General features: G+C 37.1%; 1 protein-coding gene across 1 annotated transcript; it reads left to right on the top strand.

The window, feature by feature from the left end:
• Positions 1-226: 226 nt before the first annotated feature.
• On the top strand, positions 227-21,209 carry LOC124356970 (vesicular glutamate transporter 1-like). Its single transcript, XM_046808310.1, has 10 exons — positions 227-750; positions 3,310-3,478; positions 4,957-5,190; positions 6,444-6,618; positions 10,259-10,398; positions 11,080-11,200; positions 16,771-16,904; positions 18,709-18,851; positions 20,369-20,489; positions 21,008-21,209. The coding sequence occupies exons 1-10, from the start codon at positions 725-727 to the stop codon at positions 21,188-21,190; spliced, it is 1,446 nt and encodes a 481-aa protein (XP_046664266.1). The 5' UTR covers positions 227-724; the 3' UTR covers positions 21,191-21,209.
• The last annotated feature ends 1,205 nt before the right edge of the window (positions 21,210-22,414 follow it).

A 22,414-nucleotide genomic window follows, 5' to 3' on the forward strand; every position in this document is an offset into this window, starting at 1 on the left:
TGTGATAATGAAACAGCCACATGCAATCAAGAAAATCTCTTTAAGACCGGAGCAATCATCTCTTACATAACTTAAAACATATTATAAGACCAAATTAAAGAATTTTTCAATTTCCATTTCAAAAGAATAGGATTGTGTGACATGGTTTATTGCTAGGATAATACTTTGCGAAAATATATAGTTAATTTGCGTACTGGAATTTAAATAAGTGAAATTAAATTAAGGAAATTTTAAAAAGCTTGCACACTGTAATATTAAATAAAAAAACATAACTTTGAATTGAAGATATTAGGAGAATATCGCATTTGGTTGTAAGCTTCATGTTTTGTTGTAGCTTTTCTATGTACATTTTTAGTATAAGTGACTGCCCATTACATTAGTATGTTGTCCATTTAGTAATTAAGATAATACATATTTCGCATAAAGTTTTAAAATTGCAGTAGCGGTTTGTTAAATCTTATCCAAGAGATGTTTGCAAAAAGAAAATATTAGATGGAGAACCTATCAAATTCTCTCAAAAAAATAATGTTATACAGAAATACTGTTGCATATAAAAGTAAAAACATTGCCAATTAGTAAAAAGTAGTTCTAAATGTAAAGACCAGTCACAAGTCTTGTCAAGCAGCAGAGGTAACTGACAGTGCCAGTGCTGATATCTACAGTAACTGTTGAGACTCCGGCCTGTGTGTGAGAGAGGTGGAGAGCTCCTATAGGAGAGGCGGACATGACAACAAGACAAGAGAAACATCAGTGAGTAATCATTATACTGACTGAAAAATAATAATTTCTCTTATTTAAAATTTAAGTGTAGTCATGATTATGTTCATGCTAAAATATTCTTTTAATAACTATTTTGGTCTCAATAAGCTTTACTCTAAAATATAGTATAAGAAATCTTCAATCTGTATTTATGAAGAGTTGATAAAAATGTGCATTATAAAACATTCTATAGAAACAGGGTGAGAAATCGCAACCAAAACAAATATGAAATGTTGACAATAGTTTCAACTGTATGTACAGTTTAAATTTTATTTCAATATTATGTTGTGATTCGATTTTGATTTCCACTCCAATACTTAAAAAAGACATGATTTAGATTTTTGTGACTATCAGATCAATTAATTATACTTCACCACTAAAAATCTTGATGTTCGACCACAAGCAATGTGCGCTACCCATAAAAAAGTGTATAACGAGCTAGGTTAGGCATGCAAAGCGGCCTGGGGTGTCCTCTAGTTATATAATATTAAAAAATACGAGTATAAGTACTAGAAAAGTCATCAAAGAGCAAATACACTACGTTTCTGCCGTAATCGGAGCCTTTTCGACATTTCAGTGGTTAATGCGGTATGTAAAGATTCGGTGTGAAATCTTTTATTCAAGCAAATGTTAGTTTACAGATTATTTATAAAGATTTTAACAAAACTATAAGAAAAACACTATTTGGATGTTACAGAACATAATGGTGGTAATTAAAAACATATCAAACTTTGTTAACAACTTTAGTCGTAAAGGTTTTACACATTTGATTTATAAGGAGTGAACTTAAACGTGAAATTGAAATAAAGAGAGCTAAAGATGTATCACTCACAGAGTCTTTTTATATAGTTTATCCACATACAAATCTTTATATTTACAAATCAATAAAGTCCGGTTCGTTTGATATTCAACTCTCTGTACGAGTTAAATATTTTTCACGTATTCATTACGAAAACTATGCAGTTACTGACAGATATTTGATGAAATTTCTCATTTAAATCTTACTACTTAGATACACACTATGAAAAGAATTTAAAATTTCGCAATCTGGCTACAAAAATCAACAGCACACGTTTTCAAAATCTTACCTGTCTGAAGTATTAAAATTTTGTAGTATTTGGTCGATTAGTACTCATTCACAGAGCTGAGTTTATGCAGTTATCTGTAACATCTAATAAATATAAACATAACCAAATTACGTTTGTAAGATCAGTTTTGCAATTACAAGTATTATGGAGAATAGTTATTTATTATATGGTAAAGGTCCAATAGTCAGTTTCAGTCTAGCATTTTAATTATAGTAACAGCTGATTTAAATAACAGTATTATCTGATCAATATTACCAACAACCGGCAACCAAAACAGCAATTGGGTAATAAAATATTACCTTAAAGCCATCATTTAATTTGACATTGACTATTTGACAGTTTTTAGAGATAAAGTTATTTAATTATTTAATAGTCTCGCAGATAATACTTGTACTCAAATTATAGGAATATACTACTAATAACGATACAGTTATTTTCTTTCAGAAACTGTAACATTATTGTACACCACACGGTTATAGTAACCGTACTGTACACCGCCTTCTATAGAATGAAGCTGTATACTTGCTTCCAAGAGCAAGAAATCTATATTTGAAACCTTCTATATTTGAAGGCGTAGTTTGCTGTGAATCAAAGTAACTTTATATTTTGAGTCTACATCTTCGAGCACACAGTATAAAATTTTGATCCGTTAACAGACCATATAGCGCATTTACAAAGTGGCATTGTATTATTTCACCAAACCCATAAATATTTATTTTGTAATCTTTTTAAAAGGTTGAAACAAAATTAGTTTAAAATTGGTTACCATGCTAAAATAACTCCTCTATAATACAGTAGTATTATCAATTCCTTTGGTATCATTTCGCTATGCGACAGAACCTCTTTTCCAGATACAATCATAGACACTACTTGTTTTTGAGTACATTATGATGTGTACGTAGAATCATATATGTTATGAGGCGCATTAGCTATATCGGTCAGAGAGAGCAGAGTAATAATCTACTTATGGGATGGAAGTACCTCTGTTTTGACAACTTTGAGAGAAAATTTTCTCAAAGCTGATAATTAACGTTTCTCCTGCAACAAATACCACCTTTTTCTCCGCGTTCATTTTCGTGAAGAATAATATATAGTTTGAAAGTTTATTGCAGACAGGTTATAGTTCCATCTAACAGTGAAACAAATTTTCATATATATATAAGTTTTGTATTTGAAGAGGTAGAGAAAGAGTTCGAATTTACTACCTCTGGTTGGGCGGGAAATAATTTGTTGTACTTTCTTTGAAAGTGATGTCTTTGATTATGTAATATGCTTTTATTAAGTTCAAGTTTATAGACTATCCATCCATTCATTTGTCGGAAGTTGTGTGAGCATATTTTATTTCAAACTTTGCACGACTAAAATAATAAATCAATTGTTATAATAGTATTTATCAAATCTTTAATAAAAATATGCTTTTAAAGCAAAGGTTTGTAAATATTATTCATAATGTAATTTGTAGGAATCTATACCCACGATGGATGTTCTGGAAGAAGAGGCGCCACTTGTTAACTTTCCTCGCATTCCTGGGGTTCCTCAACATGTACATTGCGCGTGTGAATCTCAGTGTCGCTATAGTAGCCATGAACTCTCCATATAACGTCACTCTGGAGGATGGTACTGTGCTTGAGGTTAGTTTGTAATACATTTCAGTGGTTTTGCAGTTAATTGTTGGTTAAAACATTGCGTAAGTTATAACTTGTCCTTTTTATTCTGTAAACTAATTCGTTGATTTCTAAGAATGTAACTCGCCCTTATTATCATACTAAACAATTAAAATCTAGTAAAAGAGGCCTTTAGAACTTATGATTATATTCATACAATTGAACGAATTCATGAATAATCTATTTATTATTAAAATTCAAAGTCAAAGAAGAATAGGTAATAAAATAATTACCATAATGCATATAAATAAACTTTGAAGAACTTTCTTCCTGATCATTCAAGAAAAATCCCTCTACAACTTACAAGAAAAATATATAGAACTCGAAAATTCTCAATCAACAAAACTGATATGAATCCAATTGAATAATCCTCAGAATGTTCAAAACTGATAAAGGTAAGTTATGAAAGTAGACATCATTACTTCACATAATTAAAATGTATAGTTGTTTCCAAATGTTATATTAAATCTATGACATAAAACATTATTTTCTATTTTCTAGAAAAAACAAAATTGTTCCTTTTTTCCTGACAGTCTTATATGTGGTTGTCTCACTTTTCATATGAAGGACAGAGGGAGAATTCCCTACCGTCAAGTAAATTGCAAACATTGAAACTCCTACACTAAAAAAGGAGTTGGTAGGAAATTTTCTTTTCTTCTCATGTCATTGGTATTACACACAGAATATTCAAGAACGTTGTGTGCTGTTGTTATATGTATTTATTGGACTTTATTTATTTATTTGTTATGTTATTTAAGAAAGGCAACGACATTTTTCACCCCGTATATGTGTTTTCACTACCGGTAAATACTTGTATTCTTTTCAGCTGGTTGAGTTACGAGGTCTGCCGTTGCGGTCTGTCACTGCTTCTACATGGATTTTTCCATCTTGCTTAGGAATTTCGACTTTCTTACATTTTCTTGCCTTGTACTGTACATGCTGAGTTCAAATCAACGTTTGGGGACGAGTATTCCAAAAGCGGTTTGATAAAGACTGTGTTTTTGGAAGTTACTTCACCATTTTGGACGTATCTGATACCTCATATTTAGAAGCTCTCTTTTTATTTGTCAATGACATTACATCCACTAAAAAATGTCACATCCAGCTTTATGGTGGTGATAAAAAGTTGTCTTTCCCATCTCGGAAATTATATATATCTTAATGTTAACTATAAGATAAACACCATTTTTAGTGATGCATTGTGTTTTAATTTTCTTAAATTGAAAAGATTAATATTATTTCTTATTGAGATTGCAGTCACAATAAAGCGTTACATATCATATATTTCTGGATATGCTATTGGTTTAGGTTGATAACAATCAGTAACTGAATAATTGCTGAAACTTCGTCACACTAACAAATAATACGTTGCATTTTGCTATAAATGGGCAGTGTGAAGGATGAAGTGGTTTCTGATGCATTGATGTAGCCTATATATATTTCAGAAACAAGATTTCAACTGGGACTCCAAAATGAGAGGGCTTGTCCTAAGCTCCTTTTTCTACGGGTATATGAGCACCCAACTGTTGGGAGGGTGGTTGGGAGCAAGATTCGGGGGCAAGATGGTGTACGGGTTGGGGGTAGCAGTTACCGCCTTCCTCACCCTAGTAACTCCTCCCTTCGTCAACATTAGTGTATACTTGCTGCTGTTACTGCGAGTCCTGGAGGGATTTTGTGAGGTTTGTATTACAGATGGGGAACCAATAGCTTAACAATATTTACGATTTGAAAAGGAGAACGATAAATAATATACAATAATAAACGGCAATAAACTAATTTAATTGCAAACAGATGGAATCACAAAAAGTACTTGCTTTGCCGGGACTCGAACCTGGATCTCTCACTTTCCGGTTGAGCGTTCTACCATTACACCTCAGACACCCTTCCTTTTTACCATTGAATTATTTGTTATTGAAACTTGTTTAACATATGTGACAGAAAAAGTGTTCGAATCCCGGTGGAGCAAGTAATTTTTGTAATTCTATCTTTATTGGAATTATATCTATATATCAGTAAAATATTATATATATATATATATATATATATATATATATATGTTTGTGTGTGTGTGTGTGTGTGTGTGTGTGTGTGTGTGTGTGTGTGTGTGTGTGTGTGTGTGTGTGTTGGCGTGCGCGCGCTTGTATATGCCTAAGGGCTATAATTAATCTTGTGGGTGGTTTGGACATTAAGATGATTTGCTTTTTAGCTCAGTACTATAATCTGACTTTTCTGATTTCTTGATATGCTGCAAGCTCACAAGGTTTAGCAAATATATAGACTATCTAAATTTCCAAGATACGTTCCAATATATCATTTATTGCAGAAACCCATTTTCAATATTATAGAATTTAACAACGTATAGTGGTTTAATTTAACATTTTACATTGAAAATTTAAAATTTTACATTGAAAATTTCACATTTTACATTGCAAACTTTAAATTTCAGAATGTGTGTTACGTGGACTGCATCTTCTTTTTCTAGTCACTGAATAATATTTTCAATGTTCTTTGACTGGATCTTATACCGTCTACTTTTGCCTAACTCACTCAATGTTTTCATATTTTGATTTGGACCGAAACTTTTACTGCCTTTTTATGACTCACTTGCTCATTAATGTTTTATTATTTGCACTGGCGCTTTTCTTGTCTTCTATACCTCACTCACTCAATACATTATTTTCATAGCTAACTTGTATCAAGGACCATCCTAGTACTGGAAATTCGTTTAAGATAGATTTTAGTCAAATTCTCATACACATTTTTATGTTATTAGGTAATTCATATGTGAGCATTGGAATTATTATTAATAGATCCATGGTAAAAATCATTTTTAAATTAAACGAAGGTCTATGTTAGGAGTCTATCTGAGAATCTATGTTAATTGTTATTTTGAGGTTAACTCTGACTTGCTCTGACAGTTCTTTATTCCCAGGGATTAGCATACCCTGGCATGCACGCCCTGTGGGCTCAGTGGGCTCCTCCCCATGAGCGAGCTCTCATGGTATCTATCGCCTACGCCGGAGCCTCCGTGGGCTCTGTGACTGCTCTCCCTGTCTCGGGTCTGCTGGGCGCCACGCTCGGTTGGCCGAGTATATTTTATTTCTCAGGTTAGTAACTAAAATGTTGCTGTAATCTACCACATAAAATTTTTTTAGAATTATAAGAATGTGTACAATTGTACAGTATTTACATCAACGAGAACGGTTTAGTTAAGAAAAAAATTAAAGCAAATAAAAAGGGTTTGGAGAGGACAGGCCAATCATCGAACTTGCAGTGCCATGTATGTATATAGACTACAAATGATTGACCATGTCTTGGAAGCGCCACGATCGTTGGGTTTGTTGACCATAACTGATAACTGTACCTTGCGCTTCTCCAGCCTCGTCCACAGAATCCTGACCACTGGCAAGCCTGCATACCTGAGGGAGACACTGAGAAACTGGTTACAGGTCCGTAGTATTAGACAGGACCATGTTTTGGAGCTGCACTTCGTTCGACGCGAATGTGAAAGAAAATGATTCGCCTACTATGATCCTAAAATATATAATAAACTGTCCTCCAGTGCAACAGACCAGGCTGTAACTCAAAACGTATATAAAAAATGTATATAACTATTTAATTTGCAATACACACTGATATAGTCATATATACTTGTACGTAATGCTTAAATTTATGTGTTGACATTTAAGTAGGTACTATGAAATAAGCTTTTTATTCTTAGTATTAATAATAAGACTGAGTTGTTTTGTAAACCAGCAATGCTTGCTGAAACTTGTACCAAAATAAAGACCTTATTTCTTTATTTAAAGGTACTTGTGTGATATCCGGTCAGAAGGACCCAAAGATATGTTAGATCCGGCTTGGCGGACCGCAATTATTCGAAGGACCAATAAAATGTCTAATATTTAACAACTCATACTTCGATAGCTGAGCAGGTGGAGCCCATACATTGATTTTCTAAAGAATAATTACTAGTCGAATGGGAAAATAAAAATACGAATGAGATCACAAAACATAATATTAGGAAAAAAGGGCACACAATTAGAGCAAAATACAAGTGTTAAAATGATTTTCTTCTTCTGTTAAATTGTCCAAAAATGTCCGAATTAGTTGAGGATTTTAAATCTTGGTTGAAAAGAAGATTGTCTTTAGCTGCGAAGGACCATAATAAGAATGATGAAACACTGTTACCTTGCACCGTCCATTGTCTGATACCTCGACACACATGAAGTTGGGTTGATTGTAGTTCGACCTGGGTTGATTCCAAGGAACGTTGCGCTGGTGGAGTCCTTGCTGAGGGATGAAGATTCCACCATGAAGATTCCACCTTCACTTGACACTGTTTTCGGTTCACTCACGAACGTTGCGACAAATTACCTTTGGCTCGTTAACCAAATAATGTCCGGCTCGAAGGGACTGTTAACTGCCATAGAACGGCTTGCGGTTCACAAGAGACAAGACAAAGGGACACGGCCCGAACTTGGTTAGAGCTGGTGTTGACGTACAACCTAGCGAAACGGAGTCTTTGGAAGAACTGGAGAGATGCCTTGGGGAGCTTTTCTTGTCCGCGTCCTGGACGCCTGATTGGTCGGCAGAAGTCACCTCATACCACGTGACGATCGGACCACTATAGATTTGGAATGCAGGTGGGTGTGTGTGTGTTTGTGTGTACAAAGATAAGTGGAAATAGATGGCTTATAATAAAAATGGTATCGGACAATGGTGGGCAAAGAGCAGTTCTAAATAACATACAATTCTAATTATTAGTAAAAACTATATTAATGCGTAAAATTTGATTAATTGATATGACTAAATATGAAAACCTAACAGTACTGAAATACTTCTAAGAGCTGGCTTGGGTTACTACTGCATTGGAGAAATCGTATTAGTAGTATACGAGCTTCAAGATTGAGTCAGGACTTTGTGTGTTTCTATGATGGTAGTTTATATACTTTTCTACCATTTAACCTCTCTTGAGCAAGTTTCGAGGAACTTTACCAGATATCATTTTCTGCAAATTGACAAAACGTATACAATGTCTTTTCAAAAATCATTCAGTTACATGCGTCGACATTCTAATATACTATTGGCTAAATAGTGTGCTTTATCTTATTGACATTTACATAATATTTATTTACTAATTTAACAGATTGTTTTACTTATACAGTTTTATGTATAATTTGTAATTTAATTCGTACATTAATATTAATGCATTTTTTGTGAAATGGTGGAACCATCGAATAATTAAATAAGTAATCATTCAAAACTCAGCAAAGGAAAATTGAACATTTTTAAAAGTAGTTTTTTTTATTCCAATGGATGTGTAACAAATTTAAAATGTAGTTGGTAAAGAAATTCTATTGCATCAAAAATTAAATGATCTTATATGTCTTATTTCATCTTTAATTTCTCATTTATATCTCTTTTTCACCTTGGACCGTAAATTATAATTGGACCGTTCGGCATCAATAGAGTTATACTATTTGCTTTCAATAAGTTTTGCAAGGTCTAGTGCTATTTTCTTCGACAAGTTGTTTCATCCATAAAAATCCCTAACAAACATTTTATTTTAGGAAGACAAATATGATATGGAATTAATAGCAAAAACTTCTACTTAAACTATGTTATGCTTGATATACCAATTCGTTAATTAATAGCATTAACACGAAGTGCATTTTTATCACAAATAACAGTAAGAGCCAAGAAATAAATTTGCTGAATTGAAATGTACAGTATTTGAAATGTGGAGAACTTTTTAGTTAATTTGTAAACTAGATAATATTTGTTCCTATTTACAAATAAAAGACAAAACTAAAATTAAATTAAACATTGTTAATAACTTTGATTGAATATTGGGAATTTAGTAATTATTAATATTTAATTTGAACTGTTTTATTGTGAATTATTAATTGGAAATTAATTGAACTTTAATAATTGCTTGAGAGAGTTGTATCTGAATTGCAAAGGCTTAAAAGTTAAGGTACAACTAATGGAAAGAGAAGTTTAAAATCTTATTTTTGAATTTTGAGTGAACTTAGAAGTGAACATTTTTATTTTAGTTATTTCCAAGTGGTGTTTGATTTTTATTTGAAAACTTTATTATTTTATTTCAGAAGAGAGCTCTGTTTTTTAGTTTGATGTATTTAACTGTTATTTTTATTTCTTGCTAAAGGACCTTTTAATTCTAAACGGTTTGTCAATTCTTTGTGGAAAATAGATAGATGAAAATTCTGAAATATTGAACTTCTTAATTTGCCATTTTAAAATAAATCCATTATTTTTATTTAGAATTGTGATTTTTATTTCAAACAAACCAGATAATACTTAATAGTTAAAAATCTAGTAATAAATTTTACTGAATATTCACTCTGAGCTTACTAATCAAAAAATATTTTATATCGTCTTGGATGTCTGAATATTAATATCTACAATCCAAGTCGTTATAATATTTTAATAACATTGTGTGAACACAAGTTTAAACTTATGGATACTTTTTTTCGTTTTTGTTGTACTTATTTTGGGAATTTATTTTATTAGGCTTCATTGTGTTTCTATTTAAAAACTATATAGAATAGGTTCTTCTTTAGTAAGATTTATGGTTAATACTTCATGTTTTTTTTGTAACTCATAACTTTAAAATATTACACCAGTTAGAAACAATTACAAAAAAGGTTTTTAGTTTCTGTACCTTAACTGAATGATAACATTGTGTCTAGTCAAATATTAAATATCCTTGAACTGATCAAGGTGTGGTTGGTCTGGCATACAGCGTCTCGTGGTTCGCTGTGGTGAAGGATCATCCGGAGGAAGACCCTTACATCACTCCCGAGGAGTTGAAGTACATTCAAGAATCGTTGGGTCATCATCGTAGCAGCACGAATTGTCTGGTAATATCAAAAGAGTCGCAGTAAATTAGCCTTAGTTTTATATCTCTGATCACTATAAAATTTCTGTAGAATTCTTTTACTATAATCAATTACATTTCTTCTAACACCTGTTCTGAACCAATACAAGTAAATTTAAGTTTACAATATCATAACATGTTGGAAGATTTACAGTTTTAGAACTAAACATTAAAAATTAAAATTTAATAAAAATTGTTATTTCAAAGATTACTCCATAATTTAGAGAAATCGATAAAAATGGCAATGTTTCAATTCATTTTAACATATCCTTTAGATATCTCAAAGTTTTTGAGAAATCGATGTGTTTTCTTCTCTAGTAAGTAGTAAATGTCATCGCTATCAACAAAAGTAAGAAATTTAATTCAATTAATATTAAGATTGTTGATAAAAATGTGTGGGGAAATATGGGTCATTAGCTCAATAGACAAATAAAGATTGTTGTTTTCAACATGAAAGTGCAGCTTGCTAAAATAGTTGGAGCACAAGGAGTGCCTTCCTTCTAGACGATACTATTAAATCCAAGATCATTGGATAGTCTTTCACACAGCTAATTTTCTGCCAACCACTAACATTATACTGAACTAAATAGATGAGTTGGAGATAAACAAACATTTGAATGTTTGCATTGCCAAGAACATGATATATAAAGTCTTGCACTGTAAGGTAACACACCCATGGATGAAGCTCCTGACGTCGGTGCCGGTGTGGGCGATTGTGGCCGCCTATTTCTGTGAATTCTGGGGCTTCTACACACTACAAACACAACTACCAACCTTTCTGAAAGGTAAGGTTTCTCATTTACTCTTTAAATTCTTTTACCCTGGAATTATAAGTAAATTGGATAAGTAACATGGATAAATTTTGGATTTTGAGAGACCTTCCCAAGTATTTGGTTAAATCACTTCTTCCGTTCTGAGTACTGTATATGGAAGACAGAATATTGTTATATATGTCGTTACAAACAATATTTTTTCCTAAAATATTACCATCGTAATGGTGAACACTATAGAATGATTTTTCCGGTTCAACACATTATAACCTTTTCCTCCTCCCTTGGGGCGGCCTACTGCCATGCACTTAAGCCTCAAGGGCTTTTTGCGCACACCCCGGAAACACACCATGAGTCCTACCAGTCTACAACTTCAGCAGTTCAACAAACCGCCGAAAACAACCTATCAAGTCCTCCTGGGGAAATCCACCACCCCTGTCCAAACTACCAAAGATGGCATACCGCTCTCTTGCTATTGCATGGCAATCAAAGAGGAGGTGCTCAGCAGTCTCCTCCTTCTCATTACACCTTCCACAGAGCGGATCCTCCTGAAGGAAGCCGACTCTGTGAAGATGCTTCCTCAGGTGACCATGCCCCGTAATGAGACCAATGACCTTAGAAGACATTGATCTGTTTAATGAGAGAAGGTCCGAAGCCACCCTGGAGGAAGGTGATTGTATAATCTATTCTACTCACTCTCAAACCCAGATGCAACCTCCACCTTCTCTCATGCTCCGCGCGAATCCATTTCGAGACAACCCTAGAGGATTCACACCTTGGAACACCGCAGAACGGTTCAGGGCCCGTCATTGGTTGGCCAGGGCATCATCTCTTTCATTCCTAAGAATCCCCTCATGACCAGGAACCCAACAAACGGTTACATTGTTGATTCTGGCAAGGGAGGAAACGGCCTGATAGCAATCCCAAACCAGTTTGGATTTGATCACGCAAGAATCCAGCGCCATCGGCGCTGCCTGATTGTCCGTGAAAATATTAATCGTCTTGCTCCTATATCGCAGACGAAGATTCTCACGAGGACATTCCTTAATAGCTGCGACCTCCAATCGAAAGACTGTCAGATACGGACCTATAGGGACCACCAGCTCCCTACATGATCTCACTCCCAGAATTCCAGCGCCTGTGGCGCTTTTTGTTTTAGAGCCGTCTGTGAACCATTCGAGCTCCGATGGTGGAAGAGGTTTCCTTCCCTCTGACCAATCATCCCTTGAGGGTAAAATAATCCTAAAGGGTTTGTCAAAGGAAAATGTTTGTGGCATCTGATCAGAGATCATGTGCAAAACATCATTCTGTATCAGAATGCTAATTCTGCAGTGCCCACCGCTGCAGCCCGACCATAGTCCCATCTGACAGTAGGCACTTCTCCTGGCCATAGCCCGAATGACAATGTCCAGGGGGGGCGAGGTTAAGACAACAGTCCAGAGCCGTGCCTGGCGCACTAGGAAAAGCCCGATAGCAAGGCAGGCCATCATTTGGATACCCGCCAGACGAGCTACCACCGTCTTGGCCTCCGTTTTTGGCCACCATACGACAGCTCCGTACATTAGTGCAGGTCTGACCACGGAAACATAAAGCCAGTACCAGAGCCTCGGCTTCAGTCCCCAGGGCCCACCTATCACACGTCTGCATTGAATTAGAGACTACTTCCCCCTGGCAATGACCCTTTCTAGATGAGGTCCCCAGTTTAGAACCCTATCTAGGATCACGCCCAGGTACTTGACCTCAGACTTCAGCTCAATGGAAGAGCCTTTGAATAGAAAGGGACCAATGCCCTCCATCTGTCGCCTCCTGGTAATGGCAACCACAGCAGCCTTGGTGGGGTTGACAGTGAGGCCAACCTCATCGCACCAATTTCCCACTATGTTCAGAGCAGCATTGGTCAGTTCCGTGATTGTTGTGTTGAACTTGCCACTCACAAGAATCACAATATCATCAGCGTACCCTTGTACAAAGACACCGCTGTTATTAAAAGAACTTAGCAGGTCATCCACAACCAGGTTCCACAGAAGAGGAGAGAGGACGCCGCCTTGCGGACAGCCCCTCGTAGTCTTCGCACTAATACTTGCTCCCATGAGGGTTGTAACAACAACCCTGTCCGTTAGCAAGGCCCCTATCAAGTCACACGCCTGACCATCAACACCACGTCTTGAGACCGCATTAATAATCGCCTGAGTGGCTGTATTGTCAAAGGCTCCTTCAGTGTCTAGAAAGACTCCTATGGCTACCTCTTTTGCCGTCAGCGTCTTCTCAATCCTGCATACCAATTGATGCAGGGCTGAGGCGCATGACCTTCCTGGAGTGTAGGCATGCTGGTTAGGATGTATAGGTCGCTCCAAAAGAGCTCCCTCTCAAACAAACTTGGCAACCATTTTCTCCATGGTTTTAAGAAGGAAGGAGGACAGGCATATCGGCCTAAAAGACTTCGGCCGATCCATGCCCACCCTTCCCTGCGTCGGTATGAACACCACTCTGGACACTCTCCAGGTTAGTGGGATGTACCTGAGAGCCTCTGAGGAGGCTCTGAACAGTCTGCACAGCTGGGGAAGGAGAATATCCAACCCCCGCTGCAAGCAAACCGGTCTCACCCCTTCATCCCCAGGAGCTTTGTAAGGACTGAAGGAGTTGATAGCCCATTCAATCCTTCTGAAGGTCACAGTACGGTGCGCCAGACTCCACTGCAAATGGGTGGCGCGGCCCGCATGTCTTCCCTCACTGTCGGGTGGTTGATTACCCTCATGAACAATACAGTCCGGGAAGTGTGTTCCCATCATAACTTTTATAACTCCTTCCGGTTCAGTAATGTAAACACCTTGATCGTCCTTGAGACTGCCAAGCGGCGAGATGGGATTCTTTGCTAATAACTGTTGTAGGCTTGCACAGCCCTGCACACTATCAATATCGGTGGAGAGCTTCTTCCAGGCTAACCTCTTAGCCGTACGAACCTTGCGGTTGTACAGTGCAAGAGCCTCGTGGTAGGTGTCCCAAGTGCCCAAAGTTTTGGCTCTCCTGAATAGAGACCTTACCCTCTTCCTCAAAGAGGCCAGTTCAGAGCTCCACCAGGCTACCTTTGATCTATTCCTATTGATAACTGGGCAGCTGAGATCGAAGGAGCCCACAATCGCAGAGGTAAGACTGTCGGCAGATTCGTCAAGCTGCGCCGCGCTGTGAATCCGTTTCCCATTAGTGGAATCAGACTCTATCTGTGCCCTGAGGTTTTCCTTGTATGATACCCAGTTTGTTTTTCTCGGATTCCTATACTGAACGTTTTCCAGCACCTATCTTAAAACAGATGTGAGCATGATCAGAGAGGGAAGGCTCGTCAGACACATGCCAGCCATGCATCCTACCAGCCATACCCTCCGACATCATGGTCACATCTAACACCTCCCTACGCGTCCTCGTGCGAAACGTGGGCACATTTTTCACATTTGCAATTAGACTAAGGGGCATTATGTATTCTAGAAGTAACTTACCTCTGTTATTAGTGTTGGTGCTGCCCCACGCCTCGTTGTGCAAGTTGGCGTCGCATCCCACCACCAGTTCCGATCCACTCCTCCCAACATGGTCCACCAAGGCAGCCAGTTCCCTGGAGGACGTGGACTCCGCATCATCATACGGTAGATATGATGATGCAATCAGCAGGGCTCGTTCAGTCCCAGCCACCATCAGCCTGACTGTGGCGAGATCCCTGCAACAAAATTCCAGAACAGGAATGCTGTCCACCTTGTTGCTTATAACAATACATGCCCTGGCATTTTCAACCTGGGCACTAATAATTTTCACCCCTATCATTGAAAGCTCTGATATTTTCCCTTGCTGATCCAAGGTTAGTGTATCAGAGCATGAAAATCTTCCGACAGGAAGCGTCTGCAGAATACAGCCGAGGCAGCTTTATTGTGCTGCAGGTTGATCTGAAGGACCTTGATCCCCACGATCAGCCGCCCCACCCCGCGCCCTCAGCTAGACCTGCTCCACATCAATGAACACGCTCCAGCCCCTCCCCTTACGAGTGGCTGAAGATTGTTCATCTACCAAGATTATTAGTGTTCTGGAATCTCCCGTGTGGATATCTCCGACAACCCTCCAGTCCGACACAGAGATTCTAGCATTCTGCTTCTTTATAGCACCGACAATGGTCGCAGAGTCCTTCTCGGCCATGGGACCATCAACCCTTAGGAAGACCTTGGTAGATCTTATGAGATATTTATAGTCCCCACAGATCACCCCTATTCCCCCAGGGCCACCGATCCCCAGCCCCGGAGCCAGACCCCGCGGCCAATCTCTGGTCTCGTCATTGCCGCACAGCATGACGAGAGCCCCCCTTTCCGGGAAGCACCTCGTAAACTGCAGGCACACACCCTCTGCTGAGAGTACCTCGTCGAGAATGCGCCCCCGCAGCTCCATAGCCTCCTCCTCAGAGAGGCGCCTCTCAGGAACGTTCGCAGGGACCAAGACAAGCTTATGTCCCGTCAGAACCTCCCTGAATGTTTCTCCCAATCCCTCCTCCGTTGAGGGTTTGGTGCTCCTCGCACGCTCTGCTTGCTCAGGAGGTGCGGTCGGGCGCCTCTTCGGCAGGGGTTTTCCGCCGAAGAACCGCCCGAGCGCCCTCTCTTCCCACTAGGAGTAGAGACCGCACCTGCAGTTACCTCCGGTGCTGCCTTTCTTCTTTTGTTGGCCGACATTTTGCCCGTGTGCCTCTTCCATTGACTGTCCGGAAGCCAGGTGCCATCGGCCTTCTTCTGCCCCATCGCCCAACGCTTGCGCAGTTTAAAGGGGAGCTTAAAGTTGTAGTCCATTACACATGCTCCAGTGTCTGTGTCCGTGGACCCAACCTTTTCGCTTGAATCATCGAGTACTAGATCGTCGTCGATAGTGGTAGCGCTAGAGGAACATGCAGATACATCCAAGGCCTGGGTGCCGGATGCAAATGCATGTTGCAGTTTTTCCAGATGAAAATCTGTTGGTATTTTTTGTTTATTATCAGAATCCATAAAGGTCCCACGAGTACCGAGGAAATAAACGGTCCACCCAACCAGAGCCCCGCATGACCAGGTAAGGCTATTTACGCTTGGGGGGCCGCACAATTTACGTTTACGACGCACAACCCCTGCGCCATGCATCCCTTAGGCACGGGTCGCTTCACACCGTAGGATTGGGGTGCCCTCAATCAAAATCAAATTATTGTGTGGTGCGATTCCAGGCGCACCCGGACTGGCACCACTACTGCGCGGCGCCGAGGGCCGTCACCGCGCAGAGTGCACAGTCGGGGCACTACCCTAGATCCTGGGGTTTTGTTGAAAGCAGGGCCACCTCAAGCAGGACGCTAAGTAAGCGTTTATCCGAGCCCAACCATTGGTTAGATGGTTGGATTCGGATCCCTCTTCGGTCTTGAGCGACACCTTGGTGGTGCCGCCCCTGGAGAGGTACTTTCCCAGTTCATTGGTGATCATCCGAACTAAGGTCAGCCCGTCTCCTAGATACCAAATTATAACATTAGTAAATTAAGTTTCCTTATAAGTTTAGAGTATTAAGTTCTAACTAAAGGAATGAAATGTGGTGTACTGCAGACGTATTTCAATTCGAGCTAGCCAAGGCCGGGTTTGTCTCATCTCTGCCCTATCTGGTGATGGCCATCATGTTCCTGGTTGCCGGGGGCCTCAGCGATTGGCTTCAATCCTCTCATATCTTGTCAGTTGTTCAGGTACAGTTCGTATAACACTAGCGTCAATACTACTATTGTTTATATACAAGGTAAAAGTATGCTACACTACATGTCGTTTGAGGTTGCACGAAACATTTCAAATCAATAACCATTTCATTCATGAGATGTTTTGTGGACGGATAACCAGTCAGACAATCATACAGAAAACAAGTTTTGCACACAAATAATTTTTTTTTAAGCCTACTAATGAAATCTTTTTTGACATATCTTGCCACATGATGCATTCAGATTTTAGTTCATACAATTAGGTTTTATATAACTGTTTAAATAACAAAAGACCACCAAGCCACTATAAAATGGTGTTGTTTGTGTTAGGTTACATGAGTTAATATGGCACATGTTTGAATCTCTTGTAGGTGTATTAAGTTTGCTTACAAATCTATTTTTTCAGCAGTTTTCTCAATGATATTATATTACATTATGAATAAATGATCTATTTAACGCTCAGCCAAATCCCATGGAGTGACATGCACCATCAACGAACTCAGTATTTCTCATACAGATATGAAGTATATAGGTCAGTTTATTTTCGAGATGCCGTGTGGCCAGGCATACAGACAGAAACAAGCTTTCCAGCCCCACGAATGATAGGCTTCGCTAAAGCTCAGCCAGTTATATCAAAATCTATACATTCAAAACATATATACTCACAAGTAAGTCTTGCCGAATAAAACTAATCCCTTGTAGTTGATAGGCTGATTTCGATTTCTAACTGACTTAGCAGTATATTATTACGAGAGTCAGCTCATATGGCCCTACTAATAACACTTTTTAAACCCGTCCTAAAATATCAAGCTCGCTAACCTTTAACGATTGGCATCATAAAAACAATAATCAGTGATTATTACATAAAGTGTTCATTATAATTTCACCTGCCTAACCATCGCTATCAGCTCATCAGCCATAAATGATGATTGTTTTCAATTACTCTAACAAAAACCTATCTGGACGGTAAACCCGTACAAACAGAAATTACAAGCCTTGAGCTCCCCCCCAATGCACTTTGCTACCCAATGTATATATGGGTGTATTTTGCTCAGTAGCAGAATAATCCGGGATTTTAGCCACACAATGTCATATGATTTTATATAAAAAACAAGAAACTAAAATCCGTTTTAAAAGTTTAGTATTTTATACCCGCATTTCGGCACTAAACCTTCTACATTGTACAATTTAAATTTGTTTATACCCACCACTAATTACAATATCAAGTCACGCGGTGGGGCACCGTGGGTCCACTAATAATAATTAAAATCATTAGATTAATAATTACCTCAGAAAAATTGGAAACTCCTATTCTATCTGAAATATCAAATAATAGTACAACATAATGAAATAATTGTTTTCAAAAATGTTGGAGCTAAAATAAGTAGTACAAATGTATAATTATTTTGTTTTAACTTTTTATGCCGAATTATAACACTTGTGCATTGCTGCAATAGTATATTTTATTTCGTGGTATATAAAATAATAGTTCATTTTTCAATAACTGTTTACAATGAAATTAAAAAGTACTTATTTGAAAATACTAAACTATATCTTTTGGATATCGTAATAATGAAATCAATATTTTTTAATCAATTAATTATCAATAGATTACTTGAACCATACCAAATAGCCCCCTAAAGGGAGAGAATCCTTATTTCAGTTGCCTCGTTTGACAGTAGAAGCATCGGTCACCAATGAACCGATGCACCCATATACAATAGGTATCCATAAAATATAAAAACTGCCGTTTTAATAATTGTTTAGCCTCATAAAAGTTTTAATAATTTCTGTTAAGGTACGGAAACTGTTCACTTGCGGTGCCCTGACCCTCCAGGCCGGTTGTATGACTCTCGCCGTGCACCTGGAGACTGCCACTGGAGTCGTCCTGTGTCTGGTGGTCGGCTTGGGCTTGGAAGCTTTTGCTATCGCCTCTTTTGGGTAACATATGTTACGTATACGAGTATATACATAATATCCTAAAAGGAGTCGAATGAAAAAATGTTTGCTCTTTGGTTAATATCTCGATATATGAAGGGTACAATGAAGGTACAAGGGTACAAATAAACTCACAAAAATAAAGTTTAGGAGAATCAAATCAAACCATATTTTATTGCATTTTTATAATTGTACATTGCTTCGCAAATTTCAGTAAATAGTCATTCATTCACACACGCACCCAAACTTACACTTCCTCACATTCACTCAAGCACACACTCTCACTGCGCACTAGACACAAGTAGGAGTTTTATACGAGTTTTGAATATGTTTTTACTGTTGAAGTTCTTTATACTTTCCGGGAGCTTATTAATCAATCTGATACCAAATTTCTGTGGGTAAGCAGCCTACAAGCAGCCTGTAAATGTTTTTAGATTTATTGTATAGAACACAGATAAGATTGCTCAGTATTTTTCATCTGAATAATTTTACATATATATATATATATATATATATATATATATATATATATATATATACTGGATGTAAATTATTGCTTATCATTTTAACATGAAGGACCTATTTGTGTCTTTTAATAGGTGTCAAAAAAGTGTCCAGAGTTTAATAATTTTTTTCCCGTGCCACCCAATTTATTTTTGGATATTACAAAATAATACACAACTGTTTATTTACTTTAATTGTAGAGTTAACTAAATATTACAAAAAATAACTCTCTTATATAAGAAAAAAATGCAAGAGGTGGAGTTAATATATATAAACTACTTGAAAACCATGCCATATGTCGCTCTCAAGACGACAGGATGAAAGTTTCCTGTTGTGACAGATAAGGAGTTTAATCGTTGTTCCTCTGTATCCCAGAGTGTTCTTATGTCCTTACATGGAATACGTTCGTTTTTCTCTTGTAACCTTACCATGAGGTTGTTGAACAAAATCAGCTGATTCTTTTTAATTATTTATCTAATTTTTAGATTTTTAGAATTTGATCTTTACCATACCTATTAAAATACAAATTTTCAGTTCTTAATGATAAAATGTCCCCGAGAGGGGGTCACTTCAAATTTTCAATTTGCAACCCCTATCTTGTGACATGCCATTAGAAAAGTAATTTAAAAGATTCACAGAACACAGTGACATGAACTAAACAATCTCTACGACGATCCTAGCAAATGTTATGGGCAAGCAACCCCTTGCATCTTAGGGTTTAAATTAAGTCCTGATACGCCTGGGTATATTCCAAACGGATTGAGATATCAATGTACAACCTTAACCATTCTCATAAAAATTATTTTTTTTTATTTTTCGATGGATAAAAAACATCACCCCCTTCTGGGGTAGGCAAAGCATTTATGATTTGGGTGGAAGTCGTCCTGTGGAAAGATATAAAAACTCCAATTCTGTAGAATTTTTAAAGGTTTAGAATTCCACAAATTGAATTGACATTTTTAATCAAATGTGTTTTGTCATACACCATCAAGTCGTAATAAAAGGATTTGTTTCAGGGTGAACCACCTGGACATCGCACCTCGACACGCCAGTGTCTTGTTTGGGATCTCAAACACTTTCACTTCCTTTTCCGGTATCCTGAGTCCCTTGCTGACTGGATACGTCGTGACCACTAAGGTTGTACTACAGTTTCTAAAAAACTTAAACTTTTTCATTATAAATCAATGTTTACATTTAGCATACTTATACAGTATTAAATAGGTGGTTAGATGCATTAGCATGGGATGTGGTGGTATGGCATGGTTTGGATGTTATGCATGACTCGTTGTACTCGCCGTTATAGAAGCGGCATTATTATAAACATTAAACTGTGATTTAATGTTTAGTAATATTTGAACTTAGTTATAATTTTTCTTCTTCGAATCTTAATCATTGTTGGCCATTTATTTGTGGAGTCGTCTGATGATGAAACCTTCCGTTTCGAAAGGCTTCGTCCAAAATAATAAACAAGCTTGAAAAAGTATTGTTTTCATTAACATTTAGTAATATTCTTGGTATACCTATTTAGTATAACTATTTAGTATACCAAAAGTTTTAATATTGTGTCAAATTTGATTTTATACAATTAATCATAAATGAATATTCAATACTATTGACACATTGCCTGATCAAATAACAATCCCCTTGTGTTTCAGAGCCCAGAACAGTGGCACACAGTTTTCTACGTATCCAGCGCTATCTATTTGGTGGGTGCCGTCTTGTACGGTATATTCGCCTCCGGTGAAGTACAGCCTTGGGCAATGGAGAATACTACGCTTGATTGTGAAACTGTAAAAGCTGATAGTTCGGTTAACAATAAAGCTATTTCAAACAACTGAAAGAAGCATTTTAAACTTTTCAAGACCTGAATAAACCACTAGCGTGTTCGTTATGATACATCTTTTCCTGTTACAAATACAATTTTTGCATGTTTAGACTTCATTATTGGTTTTCAATTCTATAAAACATGCGATAGAAAAAGGCAATTAATAAATATCACTATAGTATTTTCTTTAAAAGGACCAAGGAAAGGCCATTATATCATATTAGGTTTTACCAATGGTATAGACGGATCAGGAGATAAGATTGGTACTGAAACAGATAAAAACTAAAAAGACCTTGGAGAAATTCAAGACGAGATAAAAAATGGGAATTGTCTTGAAACAAAACTAAAATATAATATAAGAATTAGAAAATCATGTTTAGTAATGAATATCAAACATGTAAGTGTTTATTCAAGTATAACACTGTTTAGTGGATTTAAAAACGTTAGCTTTACTTTTTGTTCCCAGTTAATAAAACAAGTGGTGTTTAATCGCTTTAGAAGTACCTATCATTATTTGGCACTTCATAGAGACCAGTAGTCCGTAAGGAGACAGAATGAGGCTAAAAGGGAACTAGTTGAAAAGAAATTTTAGAAGTTTCAACAACATTCTCCATAAATCTATTGTACCAAACCTTTTCCACAACTGGATCCTTTAAGACCATTGTCAACATAAATGTGTTAACATAACGACTCAAGACGAATGTCAAATGATACTTGAGATACGGATCGGATGAGGCAATGAACATTCAGAAGCTTTGCTTGTTTACATTACACACACATAGTACCAAGGGTGTGAACGGAACGGAAACCACCACATTCTTCCCAATCACTCAATCAAGAAAATCAATATTTAAATAATAAATTTTAAATTTACAACCAGTCCAGCATAGTTGCAGCTCACCATAGAAAAAACAACATGTACTGTTAATAGTACAACGCTTTATTTTTATAACTAGCGCAGGTAAAGGATATAAAATCGAAGCAAGAATAAAATGACTTATAACTATTTTACATAATGTCCATAACTAACTTTACTATATGACTTAATAGGTCAAAATAAGTCAGAAACGGCATATAAAGACAGTAACATCTTCCTTAGTTAACCGTATGGATATCATTATAAAGGCTTTAATTGGCAGAGGTGAATGCTTAAGGGAAAAACCTGGTACCAGTTATTATAAAAGAATGATTTTATTTTTAGGTTGGGCCTTGAACTTTACTTCATGTATATCTTGGT

Source organism: Homalodisca vitripennis, chromosome 3 (assembly GCF_021130785.1).
Source record: "Homalodisca vitripennis isolate AUS2020 chromosome 3, UT_GWSS_2.1, whole genome shotgun sequence".
Lineage (NCBI taxonomy): Eukaryota > Metazoa > Arthropoda > Insecta > Hemiptera > Cicadellidae > Homalodisca > Homalodisca vitripennis.